The sequence below is a fragment of the Neolamprologus brichardi genome, chromosome 2 (genome assembly GCF_056152115.1).
Source record: "Neolamprologus brichardi isolate AB-2024 chromosome 2, ASM5615211v1, whole genome shotgun sequence".
Lineage (NCBI taxonomy): Eukaryota > Metazoa > Chordata > Actinopteri > Cichliformes > Cichlidae > Neolamprologus > Neolamprologus brichardi.
In genome coordinates, this window is record NC_142105.1 from 19148827 (window position 1) to 19164172 (window position 15346).

At 43.7% G+C, this 15346-nt stretch overlaps 1 protein-coding gene across 1 annotated transcript; it reads left to right on the forward strand.

Annotated features, from left to right (window-relative positions):
- The first annotated feature begins 3078 nt into the window (after nt 1–3078).
- On the forward strand, nt 3079–15333 carry zdhhc2 (zDHHC palmitoyltransferase 2). The gene is made up of 13 exons (XM_006781806.3): nt 3079–3542; nt 5754–5780; nt 7414–7508; nt 8128–8248; nt 8427–8496; nt 8609–8641; nt 9804–9924; nt 10250–10382; nt 11009–11135; nt 12438–12530; nt 12770–12885; nt 13985–14053; nt 14142–15333. The coding sequence occupies exons 1-12, from the start codon at nt 3416–3418 to the stop codon at nt 14023–14025; spliced, it is 1104 nt and encodes a 367-aa protein (XP_006781869.1). The 5' UTR covers nt 3079–3415; the 3' UTR covers nt 14026–14053; nt 14142–15333.
- The last annotated feature ends 13 nt before the right edge of the window (nt 15334–15346 follow it).

The window sequence follows — 15346 nt, forward strand, 5'->3', positions numbered from 1 at the left end:
CTGTGGCTTTCCCCCCCCCGTTTGACTACAGGCAGCTAACAGTGTTAATCATTTCTTGGCTGGTGCAGAGAAGTGCTTTCACACCACTTGCAGGGATGACCTCTGTATAAATGTATGGAAAATGTTAAAGCCATATGTTTGTTTCACTCCTGAGCTTTAATATAAATGGAGTTACAGAAACTAAATGTACTGTTCCTTTAACTTCCACTTATTGTAATGAGTTCTTAAGCAATGTCATGCTTTGGGTAGAGCTGTGCTGAGGAAAAAAAAGTTACATGCTTTAATATTAACCAGACTAATGTGTTTGCATTTCAGACTACTCTCTGTTTAAATATTGGAATAGCTGAGCTGCCTCTTTATTTCAGATCAGGCTTCGACTGTTACACCGACATGCACGTCACCCACGTGATCACTGTTTTCACGCCTGTAAGCGAATAAACCGCTCTCGGCCGAGTGTCCTCTCAGCAAACTGCTGTTGCTTTCTCCTCTCTGTGATTACAGTGGACTGGTGGCAGCACCACACTAGATAAAATGAGCTATTTTAATCTCAACCTGAAGGCAAATCATTAACAGTATTAATCATTGGGAACTTGGGGCTGTGTGGGTGTTCAAGACTCTAATCAGGGGCTTTTTTTAATCTTTAAATGATTAATTCAGGAGGGTAATAATTTACAGTCTTGTGCTCTAATCCTGCACTTACTGAAGTTACATGAAAGGTAGTGTCACTTAAGTGATCATTCTTAGCTATTCAACTGTACTTTGCATTCCGGCCTGTTTTGATGAGGGCTTCACTTTTCCTTCACTTTCATGTGAGCAATCAAGTTCATATAAACAGATATTGTGCCATCTGAAAAGGTCTGTTTAGTGGTGCTTCAGCAACTTCACAGAACTGCACCAAGTTGGGAGACTATAAACATTAAAGAAAGAATCCCGCTAACTGAAACAACACATGTTTAAGACTTAAAGACACTGGGTCCCGGGTCTCAAGCACAATCCCCCTCTCTTTATCATCTCAGATTTTAAAAAGGCTCGTCTGAGCCGCTGGAACCATCACACGACTGTTTCCACAGGCTGAGGAGCATCACTTATCCAAGTGTATTAGTCTGAATCCGTGTGGAAATGTAACCTACGCCTGCTGTTGTGTCACGTTGTGGCTTCACTGAAAGCTTCAGGTCATCTGCGCTGCCCTCCAGCGCCATCTCTTCAATCAGTTTAATTTCCCTCCATTTAACAGGGCTGTACTTCCCAAAGTAGCACACATTCATAAGGATATTTTCACTTTATCGTCAGATAAAACCTTACATCAGCTATTCTCATGTAAACTCACATATTCATGATCACAATTAATTAAGCTTTGCACAACAGGGCTCTCAATAATGTACGTAGCAAATAAAATTAATACACATGTGTAATATATTAATTAGTAAAAAAAATACTTTTGAAAACTGGTCAAAAAGTGAGCCATAATGATCTGGATTGATTGACTTGATTGATTTTGGTCCGTGTACCCAAACACTGTGAGGCACACGAGGGGAGAGTCCATTTCTTTGAATATATTGTTTCACACCTAGAATGAGCACAAGACCTGTAAGTGCTTATTGTTCTATTATTTATTCTATTATAGTTATATTTACAATTATGATTCATTTGTGGCACACATTAAGTGTAGGTTGAAGTCCTTTCTGAAGAAATTTGAATACATTTTCTGTGCTTTGGTACATTTTACACGCATCATTTTGCAACGTTTGTAAAGTTCAACACATAAATTTGGGGATAACCAGCTTATACTGGAATATAATACAGCAAAGCTCCCAGTGATTCTGTGGTGCTTTCAAATAATTATTTTTATTGTTTATCATACTGTGTTATCTTTGCTGAGTCTTTTGCACTGTCCTTTTTTTTGTTTGTTTGCTAACTTCCTCTTCTTACATTACTCTATGAGTGCAGGCTGTATTATAGAGCATCCTGACTGGGTATGCTGTTGGGATGCAGGATGTTACTGTGCGGAGTTTTGGCGTGCTCTCTCTCAGCCTCCACTCCGAAGATTAAGAAGCTCTAGACCTGCAAAGGTTTGTGGTGTCATGCCCTGGCCCTAACCATGAAACATCAACTTTTGAAAAGACATGGCTGCACAAGGATGCTAAACAGATAAACAACTTTGCTTTCAGGGTTGCCCTTTTTGAATGAAGGAGAAAAAATGCCACAATAACAGCCTGCATCTCAAAGGCATACTGTGTCAGGGTACTCTAAAACAGCCTGCTCCTCTATACTAATGTTTCTTTCAATGTAAGAGGGGGAGGGTTAGGATTCTCTACAACACAGTCTGAAGGGGAAAAATATACGTTCTCCCTTCTAAATAAGAGGCCATGTTAACGCTGTAGCCTACACAACTGGAGCATGTGTGATATGAAATGAGAAAAAGAGGTTAGAATACAGCCTGCACCCAGGAATGAGTAAATGTAAGGGCAAACACTACAAACTATTACATATTAATACTAATATTTATAATCTAATTTGTGCCTAGTCCCTTTTAAAATACTCAGAAGGTGCTCTTTACTTACATTTTTATGGGATATTTGTTTCTGTTTCCCTTTGAACCTCCAGTTCTTTGCTTTTAAAAAAATCATAAATCACTGTGCAAAACATGGCACACGCTATAGTGTGCAGTCTGCCTGTACAAAGCATTCTGCGGTAGGACTGCGAGAATATTTTGCAGGTGGAGATGCAGTAGAAGCAGCTGGATCGTGCAGACCTCCGCCTCCACTGTCAAGCAATGATTAAACACAAAGGTAGGACGGAGAGAGAGGGACAGAAGAGCGAACAAACAAACAAGAACACAGAAAGCAGGATGAGTGTGTGAGGAAGAAGCTGAATCACATCACTCCCTCCATCTGAACAAAAAATAAAACAGACCAGAGAGGTACAACTGACCTCACAGTCATGTGTAGACTGGACCTATATTTGTAGTCGGCGCGCGCGCACGAGTCCGTCTGAACTTGCTGAACCCATTTTCTGCGCGCGCTGAAAAATGTGCCAGGCTTGCAGCATCCCGCGGACGTCATGGCAACCTGTGGGGAAGCAGGCGAGCGCGGACTCGTAGTGAATGTGTGCTTGAGCTCGTGCACAGGTGTGCGTGAGCCGTCTGATGTGTTGTTGTAGTCTGTACTAGTAGTCGAGCAGGACGATCAGAGGGGAGAGCGGTGCAAGCAGCAGCACCACCACCACCAGCGGAGGAGGAGGAGGAGGCAGGGCGGGAGGCTGGTTTAGGATGTTGCGTCTGAGCTGTCGATTAGGCTGATCAGAGCCGGAGCTACGATGCAGTGACAGTCTACGGGAAGACACGCACACACACAGCGGGGGAGAAGAGGGGAGAGCACCACGCGAATGCGCACGGGAAATGATCCGCTCCTAGACTATGGCACCGTCGGGCTCGCGTAGTATCAAGCGGGGCTGTCAGAGAGTTTTGTACTGGATCCCGGTCCTGTTCATCGCTCTGATAGTGGCGTGGTCATACTACGCGTATGTTTTGCAGCTTTGCATAGGTAAGAATGAGCTGTCTCGGTAGTAAGGGGGGCTGATGTGTGTGTGTAAGAGAGAGAGTGTGTGTGAGGAAAGGGGAAATGCCCCTAACTGGTGTGTGTGTGTGGATTTTTTGAGATTGGGTGGAAACACATTTCTCTTTCAGCAGTTTGTGAATCAGGTTTGTTATTTATTTATTTTGGCATTCACAAGAATGTCTTGTTGTTTACGCAATGTGTGTGTGTGTGTGTGTGTGTGTGTGTGTGTGTGTGTGTGTGTGGACAGTCACATGACAACAACACTTCAGCCAGTTGTCAGCATATTGTTGCAGGCAAGTGAGAAATGTGTATTTTCACAGTGCAACTGGAGGACTGTGCAGCCTGCTTTTATTATGAAGTATGTAGCACAGGGTGTGAGATTGGGATTGGGCCATCTGTCTCAGATTATCTGATTCTAACACCTCTATCAGCACTATCTTAAAGTCTTACTGTAATAGCTTCAGGTTCAGTTTGCAGTAGCTTCATCGTGTGACAAACACTGCCAGCAATAAAAGTCTCTTATGGCTTTAGTCAGGCATCCTTCCTTCACTTCCCCTCCAGCTGCTGATCATTGGGTGGCGCGATTACAGACGGCGAGCCTCCTCGGTGAACAGTGAGCACAAAGTTGACCTGGATAGTGAGTAATGGTTTCTAGGATGTCTCAGAGGAGTCTCGGCAGCCTACTCTTGTGCTCCATTTGGCACATTGTCAGACCACAAGGAAAGAAAATCTGCTCTGTCACAAAAAAGGGAAAAAAAAGGAGGGGGGGGGGGGCACAATAATGGAGAACATCTAATGAGACCAAACAGAAGCAGTTTGATGTTCTGGCCGATTGATCCTTTATTTGATCCTCTCCAAATTTAGACAGACACCAGAGCTTAGAGTGTGCAGGAGTCATAGTGTCATGCCACAGCAGCTAGATCCTGTCCCACAATGAACCTCTTCTAGAATTACAGGTCACCACGTGTCTGCCGCCACCCACGAGACTTCTTTCATTACTTCAGGGGAATAGAAAAATAGCCTTTTCTTTATAAAACTGCGCTGTTTTGCTGAACAACGGGGAAACAACAGCAATGCTCTCAGGTCACATGGGACGGGCTGATGAAAACAGCAGCAGCAGGCCAGGAAAGTGGCCGCTCGGGGCCAGCGTGCTCTCTGCAGCCATACACAGAGTCAGTTGTGTGAAAGCATCATCAGCTGATACGGCTCGCTCATCAGCTCATGTTAATCCCATTGTCTGGCTTACATAATTCACCCCCAAGCAATCTGAAGTTGACCCACTTTCCCGTAACCCGCCCCCCCACTCTCCCACAACATCAGCCTTTGAACAATCGATCGCCTTTTAAAGATTGTTAAAGAAGTGAAGTCAGATGATGTTTAGCTTCTTGTCCATTTTTGGAGACACTTTTTTATCAGGAATGCAAACATGATTAGGAAGTGCTGATCCATGTACATGTCCTTAATCAAACACACACACCGTCAGACTCTGGGGTTTTTATGCTGGCATGGCAACACGCACACAGTTTTTGACTGTGTGCCACGATTCAGTTCCGTGGCTCACCTATTCTGAGTGTCTGTGTGTGTGTGCACGCTGCGTTACTGCCTGATTGCCAATGATAGATGATTCCGTATGCTTAACTAATCATTGCTTTGAGGTAAATGTAAAAAACACCAACAGGAAATTTCCCAACAGGTCTTAACCTCCGCCTTTTTAATGTTTGAGTCCAGCGCTGAAGGTGTGTGTGTGTGTCCATGCGTGTGTGCAGGTTTTTTTGGGATGCTCATCAAGGTGCTCCTGTCAGCCTCCAGCTTCACCCGGTCCCTTCTGTGGGAATTCACACACTCAGACACAGACACACTCGCTGTGCAGGATGCTCCTTTGTTTTTCACTACCTGTACTCAATGCTCAGCTATGGAGGAACAATGAGTCAAACTGTTTGACAGGGAGCGTGTTGCATATTGATTTTGTGACTGGTGTGGGACCGGACGTTGGGACGGAGGCTCTACAGAGTCAGCGTTTCTCCGTTTTGCTGATTTCAATTCAGGCGCTGACTGATGGCCAAGTATATTGACAGTCACAGTGAGAACCACCCCACACGTTGGTCATCCCCAAGTTAAGGAAGAAATGTGTATGTGAAAAATCTGTTTCTGGTAGTCTGACTGTGTCTTTTCACTGTTTCCCTTTCCATTCTTCAGAGTCCATTGAAGACACAGGAGAAAAGGGTAAGTGCTTTATAATGGCATTTATCATCCTGAGCTCCATGAGGCAGCTGTTCTCTGTTAGGTGTTGAGCTGAGTGGCGTTTTAGTCTTTGCACAGGTAAGCCCTTCAGCTGGGAATGTGCCATTGGGTTTTGTCATTAAACTATATGTTTAAAGGTTTTTATTTAGTGTGCATTTCACAATATGGAGGTAAGTTCAAAGACACCAAATGAAGACAGGAGTGGTTTGTTTTCAGCAGTCTTTTTAAGGAGGGAAGTTGGAGGAAGTTGAAGTTAAATATTCAGACTCTCCAGAGGATAAATCCTGATAACTAGCATTTAATGTCACTGACAGGTTAGATTCCACCAATTTTTTTTAAAAAAAGAAACATGACTAAATAATGTTAAAATGCATGGAAATATAAATTAATTGCTTTGTCAGAAGACCTATTAAGCTGTTACGCTGTAAACGTCATTGTCATAGTTGGAAAATTCCAGTTACATGAAACTGATCTCAGTTCAGTTCAATTTTAATTATATTGCATCTTTGTCTCTCTTCGGCCGCTCCCTTTAGGGGTCTCCATAGCAGATCATCTGCCTCCATCTCACCCCGCCTCCAGCGTCCTCCTCTGTCACACCAACCCTCTGCATGTCCTCCTTCTCTACATCCTTCTCTGAGGCCTTCCCGTTTTCCTCCTGCCTGGCAGCTCCATCTTCAACCTCCTTTTTCCTGCTCTGCACATGTTCAAACCATCTCAGCCTTGCCTCTTTAGCTTAGTCTCCAACCTGAGCTGTTTTTGTCCATTCTGGTCACTCCCAATGAAAACCTTTGCATCCTCAACTCTGACACCTCCAAGTCCGCCTCCTGTCTTATAGTTTATTACAATTTATAACCTCACTACCATCTTGTAAACCCTCCCTTTGTTTCTTGATGCTATCCTTCTGTCACAAACCTCCTGATGCTCATCTCCACCTGCTCCAACCCTGCCCACACTCTCTTCTTCACCTCTCTTATGCATTGTCTGTTGCTTTGGATGACGCCAGGCATTTAAGCTCATCCACCTTCACTACCTCCTTGCATCTCCACTGTTATACCTCCCCTATTCACGCAGATGCATTCTGTCTTGCGTCTACTATAGATTTTCATTCTTCTTCTCTCCAGAGCATACCTCCACCTCCAGACTCTCTTTCACATGCTTCCTACCAAGTTTCATGAAATTCAGCTCAGTTGTTTTTGCTGACAAACAGCAATGGCACACTTCCACCCTGGCGCTCGCTTTAGCAGAGGAAATAATCAAAGAGACTTTCTGTAAATGGATTCTGTGCCTGCAATAAAATTTCCATCAGCACACACTTAAGGCATCTTAAAAGTAATTAAGCTGCATACTGAAGACATGATTGGCTCAATGCTGAGTTTATAGAACTTGTTCATTGAGCCTGATTTCTCCTTCACTTTGATTTACACCGAACCAGTGTTTGGCACAACAACAAATAATAATTAGCTCAGGCTGATTTTAATACTCTACCGATTTTCCAATGAAAAAGGCGAAACTGAATCACCAACATCGTTCTTGTTCAATGGAGTGTAAGTAAACAGTTAAACGTGCACCGCTGAAAATTGATGATAGTGTTCTTCTTTCTTGTTTTTGCTTGCAGTCGTATACTTGCTGGTGTACCATGTCGTTTTCATCATGTTTGTGTGGGCGTACTGGCAAACCATCTTCACCAAGCCCATGAACCCCCTGAAGGAGGTGAGTGTGTCCGACCGTGACGCAGCGTGCATGTCGCAGTGTGAAGGGAAGCTGTAGGTTAGAGCTTCCCCGTGTGATTGAATGCTGCATTTAGACTAATAATACTTTCCAGTGGAAGTGCCTGGATCTGCACTCTTAATGGCTCTGATCCTGGCCACAGCACTTAAGCCCCGCGGGGTGAACGCATGCATACATCTTAAGAGAAAAGCCACTGTTGCAATTTCCACAGAGGCGAACCGCAGACACGCAGGCAGCAATCATTGGAATAAAAGTCCAGACTCACATGTGCTGTGCTGTTCCAGTGTTATAAATTGTTATAAATTGCCCCGGTGGCTGCGAGGGCTGGAGAAAGCCCCCCCCCCCCCAAAACCCCCCCCCCCCCCAAAAAACCAAAAGAAAACCCAGAAACAAATGGAAGAAACTGCCCTGCTAAGTTGGGTTTCACAGTAGTAGAAATTCCCGCATTACTGAATCTCACACAGCATGGGGCTTGTCTGGCAGAATAATTCAATCGGTTTTAACAAATGCAAAGAGGCGGTGAACAGCAGTGATGGGAGATTGGTCTGCTGATAAATCACAGGTGTTGTTTGCCTTTCCCTCCGTGCTCTGCCCTCCATAGTTTCACCTGTCCCACTCTGACAAGGAGCTGCTGGAGCGTGAAGATCGGGGAGAGTCTCAGCAGGAAATCCTGAGGAGGATAGCCAAGGATCTGCCCATCTACACCCGCACCAACTCCGGAGGTACAGTAACGGCACGCGGTGCCGCTGATGCAGAACAGCTGGAACAGTCTAGACTGACGCGCAGCTCTCAGAGCTCATTTCAGCGCCTGCCACCTTGTTAGTATGTGGTCAGGAGTTAGAAGAGGCTGCTGCTACTGCTGCTGACGGCTGTGTGATTGAATTGGCTGTGTCTCCTCAGCAATCCGTTTCTGTGACCGCTGCCAGCTGCTGAAGCCCGATCGATGTCACCATTGTTCAGTCTGTGATAAGTACGGCTCCTCGCTCACGCACCTTTAGAGAACAGACCGCACTATTCGCCGCACGCAGGTGCACAGAGAGTTACTCACAGTTTCACTGACGTCTCACCCTGCTGTGTTACAGATGCATCCTGAAGATGGATCACCACTGCCCCTGGTATGGAGTGACTGTCTTTTATTTAACACACAGTATTGGATTATTGACACTGCATTAGTGCACCGCTGTACTCACGTGCACTTATGCTCTTTAGCGATATAAATTCCCTTTCAGTAAAGCCCCACAGCAATAGAGTTTCACTGCAATCCATCATACTGAGATTGCACCACATTGCCAGAGCATTCAAGATAACTAGCAAACAGGCCTCGTTTAGACCACACAGCCCAGCCCACTCTGTCCTAAAAGGAAATCAAATCATAAGAAGCATAAAAGCTAGTAATACTTAACAGTTTCATAATGGAAGTGTTGCATATCAGGCTAGTGGAAAAAAAAAATAGACTAATTTTTTGGTGGAATTTTCATTTCTGCTTCCAATAATTTCATCATCACCTCTCAGCAAATTTCAATTCGGTGTTCCAGCTTTCATTTTTATCTAAGTCAGTAAAGCCTTCTGGAAAAACAGAAAAAGTTTCTCACCCTTGAGATGCACAAACAGCTTGATTTGATACTCTAAGCCACCAGCTGGTTCTGGCAGCAGAGGGAGACAAAACAAATCCGATCCTAGTGTGTCTAATTTTTGGTAAACACGATCAGCTTGTCGGCTCTCTTGTGAATAATGCACCATATCTGGTGTTCAGGGGAAAACAGGAGAATCAGTAGGAACTGTGTATATAGTTTATACTGGGACATGAAGCAATAAAATCTGAGATTTTTAGTTATTTATTAAGTTAGCTGGTTTTATTTGGGAGTGAAACCACACACACCTGTGCTGGCCTCTGATTGGTTAAAAGGACTAATTGCTGGTTGATGATTTTTCCAGCTAAAAAACCCAAACAAATTCACAAACACCTGATAGAAACACTACATTTCTGTCACTTTGCTGCCTGGCAGACTGTATCTTCCCCTTTTATTGACTGAGCTATGCGTTTTTATTATAAAAACCCCTTTAAAAAGCTGAAATAATAGACACAAATGTAACAGCTGCTTTCTGTCGGCTTAGTTTCATTAGCTAACATTAAAAAAAGGTCCCTCCCCCTAGCCCATCCCTGCTGCTCTGCACAGCGATGTAAAGGGTGTCCGAATTGTCTGAGGAATATTGAAGTGTGCATACAATCGTTTCCATCAGCAGCCTGCGTCCTTTCATCCATTCGTTATTTTGCAGGGTGAACAACTGTGTGGGATTCGCCAACTACAAGTTTTTCATGCTGTTTTTGTTGTACTCGCTACTCTACTGCCTTTTTATAACTGCTACGGATCTTCAGTACTTCATCAAGTTTTGGACTGTAAGTACGAAGCGATCATGGTGTAAAATGTCCGTGCGTGAATGTGTTGTTGTTGTTGTTGTTTTTAAACAACTTGTTTAATCACAGATGAATATTTATGTTTTACCCTTTTTCACAAGGCTGGAGGTAGAGCACATTTCCGCCTAAAAGAATACCTGGTATGAACCAACCAGCTACTAAATTAGAGACTGCTTCCCTTAAAACAGCTAGTTGAAGTTTCTCCAATTAGAGAACACCCGCTGATGAGATTTAGTTTATTCTTGTGTCAGCTTTGTGCCGGTGTAGCTCTGTTAAAGTGTGTGTGTGTGTGTTTTTCCCTTCTCAGAACGGCCTCCCAGACACTCAGGCAAAGTTTCACATCCTCTTCCTCTTCTTCTCGGCCTCCATGTTTTCCGTGAGCCTGGCTTCGCTTTTCATCTATCACTGCTGGCTCGTCTGCAAGAACAGATCCACTCTCGGTAGGTGGCGTCCTCCGCGCCCGCATGCGTGCGTCTGTGTGTTTTGAGTTTTGACGCCGCGTTTGCAAAGCCTCAGCTGGACACCAGCGCTCTGTTTTCTAGGAATCTGCCTCCTCTGTTTGCACAGCGTCATCTTTGCACTAATGATGAAGGATGCTGTATGGCTTTTTTCCCCCCTTCTCCATCTGTCACCATTCTCATCAGCACACTGCCTTGATGAGCCTCTTTGGGCTGCTGTCAGACAGAGGAGTTTCCCATTATGCGTGCACAGTGGCACACTTTGTCCCTGTGCATGGAATAGAGTGGATTATCCAGAGGAGTATGTTACAGTGTAATGCAAAGACACAAGGCTGGGAGCAGTAAGCAGCTTAGTAAGAGACACTGATACGGTGTTCAGAGGGAGAAGTCACACCTGGCGAAACAGCCTGAGATCTAGTTTTTCCTGCACAACAAAGACACTTTGATTCCGAGTTGTTTTCTCGATGCCACAGTTCAGCCTGAGCGGCTCCCGCGATGATCCGCTGTTTGATCGAGCTCCAGTTTAAAATTAGCAGATTGTGCAGAGGCTGAGGAGGGAGTGCTGTGTTTCTAATTCTTCTTCTTTTTCTCCTCATCTGCTGTTACAGAGGCGGTGCGTTCTCCGGTGTTTCGTCACGGCACGGATAAGAACGGCTTCAGTCTGGGCTTCAGCAAGAACTTCCGCCAGGTGTTTGGCGATGAAGTCAAATACTGGCCAATCCCTGTCTTCTCCAGGTGAGCTCATCGAAAGCAGCTTGAAAACCACTTCTCAAATACCAGACAAAGCATTTGAACCAGTCATAAATGATTAACACCAGCCTACAGAGGGTTATTTTACAGTTTATAAACCCCAATGACCTCTAAAATCTCAGTCTAGCCTGAAGAGCAATCAGGTCAGAGACTCGAGGAACTGCTTCAGGATACAATAATGTGATCAGTAGAATTATAATCATCCCACACCTGCTGAGAGGCTAATATGTGACTGAAAAATGTCCAAGCATGATATCAGAGCATTCTTTTATGGGTTTTTTTCCCCCTGGTATCTCAAGTAAAGTCATACAAACAGCCTCTTCAGAATGTTATATTATTAGATCACAACCAGCTCTGAATAATGCCGGCATAAACATTTACACTTCGGTGAGTCATGTGGGGAATTCACATTTATCGCCTTCATAATCATGTCCTTCAGGCAATGTTGAAAAAAAAGAAGCAGTTTAGTGAATTATTTTAGCATATTTAAACACAACATTGTCAAAGCAGCCGTGAATGAATAAAGTCAGCAGTGAGCTCAGGGATTGCTGAGCATCGCCACTTAGTTTGAAACAAAATGGTTCAAAAGAGACAGAAAGTCCTAGAAGAGACGACAGCAGAGCATTAGATCTCAGGAAACAGCAACATCACCGCTGTGAGTTGATGCTGATGCTCCAGTTTTGCAGCTTAAATATTATTTTGTGACTATACAGCAATTTGGCAGTGACAGCTATATGAACTGCAAAGTAACAAGAATCTGACCTTTGATAAAAATGGAACATGGACTTCCTGGATGTCACGTTACAATTAACTACACGCCAAGCTATGCTGTTATTTAAATGTAAATATCTGACGTTTTAAAGAGAAAAGCTGTAACCGTGCTTATTTGTGCTGTAAAGTTAGATTTTTTTTTAACACTGTAGTCGATGGGGTTTGACGGAATGTTGGTGGCGGGCTCAAGTGGCCACTAGAGGAACTGCAGCTTTTAGCATTTCACAGCGGTTGGTATGAATAGCAGTTTTTGGTGGCTAGTGTTACCTAACAACACTGCATTGCATAACTAACTTTGCAGAGTCGTTTTGCTGCCTTGATTATCCATACATGTTTTAATGTTTAGCTTTTTTTAATCCTATAATTTCAAGGGACTCGCATTCAGTAAAAACATGCACAGGTTTGCTTTAACAGAATCTGCTTAAACTTAAATATGCATCCATAACATAGAACACTTACAATCTGCAGTAACTGGATCATGACAACTGTGCTTCTTCTTGTCTGGTGGCCTTACAGTTTAGGCGATGGCTGTTCGTTCCCAACCTGCCTGGTGAATCTGGATCCGGAGCAGCCCTCCTCACCAACTGGCTCCAACCCAGCCAACAAGAGGTGAGTAAAAAATAACTCCATCCAATTAATATGTGAACTCGAGTACTTTACAAAAACACGAGTCTGCACAGCTGCATATATATATATGCTATAGGGGTTTTATCAATTGTGCAGATTTAATTATGCAGGAAAATAGATCACCTGTTAGCAGCTCCATTATCAGTGATGGGTCTCCAGGTTTAGATTACAGGAACATTTTGCAGTGATTTTCACCCCCGGTTCTGTTTGTGTAATCTTAGTGCAGCAGAGGGCCGTCAGTTCCCCTCCAAACCACTCAGAGAAAGCCAGAGTCGTCTGCTCACCAGCACCCCCTCCTGGTCAGAGAATGAAACTGCAACGGACAAGGACAGAAAGGGTAAGATGATGCTCCTTCTGTAGGGTTCTCCGCAGCTGCTTGATGATAAAATAGCAGCACTGTACCAAGGTCTTGAGCCACTCATTTTCAGAGGAATGTTTGTTTTTTAGTAGCTATTGATCAAAGGCTGAGGTATGCCAAATCACACGAACCAGACTGAAAATCAGGCCTCATGGGGTGATGAATGCAAATTTGAAATTTTTGGCTCAAAACATTGTTAGTATGTGCGAAGGAGGTCAGGAGTACGGTGGCCCTGAGAGGCCAAACACACTGCAACTTAAGAAGACACCAGCAATAAGAAAGCAAAGCACACAAAACAAAGGGGGAAAATGAAAACAGAAATAGGAAAAAACAGATTTCCAAAAGCACAAGGGAAGAGTTTCTGGGGAGACAATAACTCGACGGACCAGTTGCAGGAACCAAAATATGCTAAGAATTGCTCTGGGAGACACTTAAAAGAAGTGGAGGATCTATCGGTTTTATGAGGAAAGAAAAGATGAGAGGTAAGTGTGTTAGCCTAACTATTAGCCTAAAAATTCGTCATCAGTATTATATGAATCATCAGATTAAAACACACCTAGCATATTTTAGTTCCTGCAACTGGTCCGTCGGGTTATTGTCTCCCCAAAAACACTTCCCTTGCTTTTGGAAATCTGTTTTTTCCTATTTGTTTTCGTTTTTTCTATTTCTTTTTTCCTATTTCTGTTGTGTTCTGTGTGCTTTTGCAGCGTTTTTCTTATTGCTGGTGTTTTCTTAAGTTACAGTCTATTTTTGTCCACTCAGGGCCACCGTACAGGAGAGACGGTTGTGTCGACATCAGTAAAACACGTTGGAGGCTCTGTCATGGTTTGGGCTGCATTCCTCTGGGTCGTGTTTGGGATGTTGTCATAATTTATGGAATTATTATTCTTTTTTGCATGGCAAAAATCCCAAACACGCAGTACAGTGAAATATGTGTGGCGCACCATCAGTCATGGATTGCTGCACCTATTTCCCATTTTCCAGTTAAAATGTTAAAAACTGAGTGCGAGCTCAGGAGTTTTGCACAGTACTGCACTCCAAGATGTTGAGTAATGTTCCACCTGTGTGTTTGATTCAGGTGCCAGTAACCCAGGGATGACCATAGAGAACGAGGCGTAACCACGTTTGATACTTTGAAACCAGAAATGTATGTTTACGCTCACGCACACCTTACCTGCAGAATGAGATTCAGGATTATATTTTTAAAATTCACGTTTCCTTGTTTTGTCTCGCAGGTCTATGCTGCCCCCTCCTCTGTGTCCGTGCCTATCAGAACGTGACGTGGTGGTGACATCATATTTGTCGTTTTCCATTAGTGCAACCTGCTTATGAGAGACTGACTTCGCTAACAAACCGGAGGAAAACATAATAATCGTCATTTACTTCTCTTATTGTTATTATCTGCTGCTGCCTGAAAGTTGGAACAAGTCGACCGTATTTGAAACTGCATTCCAATTATCCCGTTTTCTTTTTTCTATACAGACAAGCACAGAGCAGCAACAGAAGAGCGGACTTTTTGCACTTTATGAACTATAAGTGAGCTGCTTTTGTACGTCCCAGTTCAAAAGTCTGCAAGTCTGTTCGTTTTCAGTCGTTCTCACAGCGTAGCGCTCGAGTAGATGCAGTTTGCCAAATGTTTGCTCTGAGTATAGATTAGTAGTGATGTTAATGTGCTATATAACTGACATTCCTTCAGACATTTTTCTTTTTCTGTTTCTTTTTTTGTCGTTTGAGGGGCTGGGGGCAGGTTTCTCCACCCGCTGTGTTGAGTATTGTGCAAGTTGATGAAATGATGCATGCTTTCATCTCAGGATGTCAACGCAAACACACCTTGTGAAGTGAACGTGTCCCCCGCCCACCACAGAAAAGAGTAGTTAGTAGTAATTAAATTCCAATAAGGGCTCTGCTAGATCTTTATAGCATATATGAGGATGTTGCCGTCACACCTAAAAGCTGGTGGTGCTCTGTGCGTATGACAGCGCCCCTCCCCCCTCAATCCCCCCTCCTGCCAAACATGTCCTACAGTCTGACGTCAAACTGCTGGCCAAAAAGCTTCCCGACTGTTCTGTCTATGAAGGGCCCGCCAGCAAAAACAAGCCTTTGTGCGATGCTGCTGCAGATTCTGTTGATTGTTTTAATATCTCACATGTTGTGGATGTACTGCAGAGCAAAAAAAAAAGAAAAGAAATCTGCTCCGGTCGCTTCGTGTGGTCCACTTTGACCTTCTGAGGCTGGAAACGATTAAAAGCATCACTAAAAATTAAAGAATGTACGCTCTTCTCAAAACAAAAAGCTTCATAGTGACAGTCAATGTTCGATCTCTATTTTTCTATTCTTCTGTGTATGACTTAAAGACTATATGGATGTGTGAGGCAATGTACTGTACAGTTGTGATGCCTTACAAGAATAAAATGAGCTCATCTTCGGTCTCACTCGATTC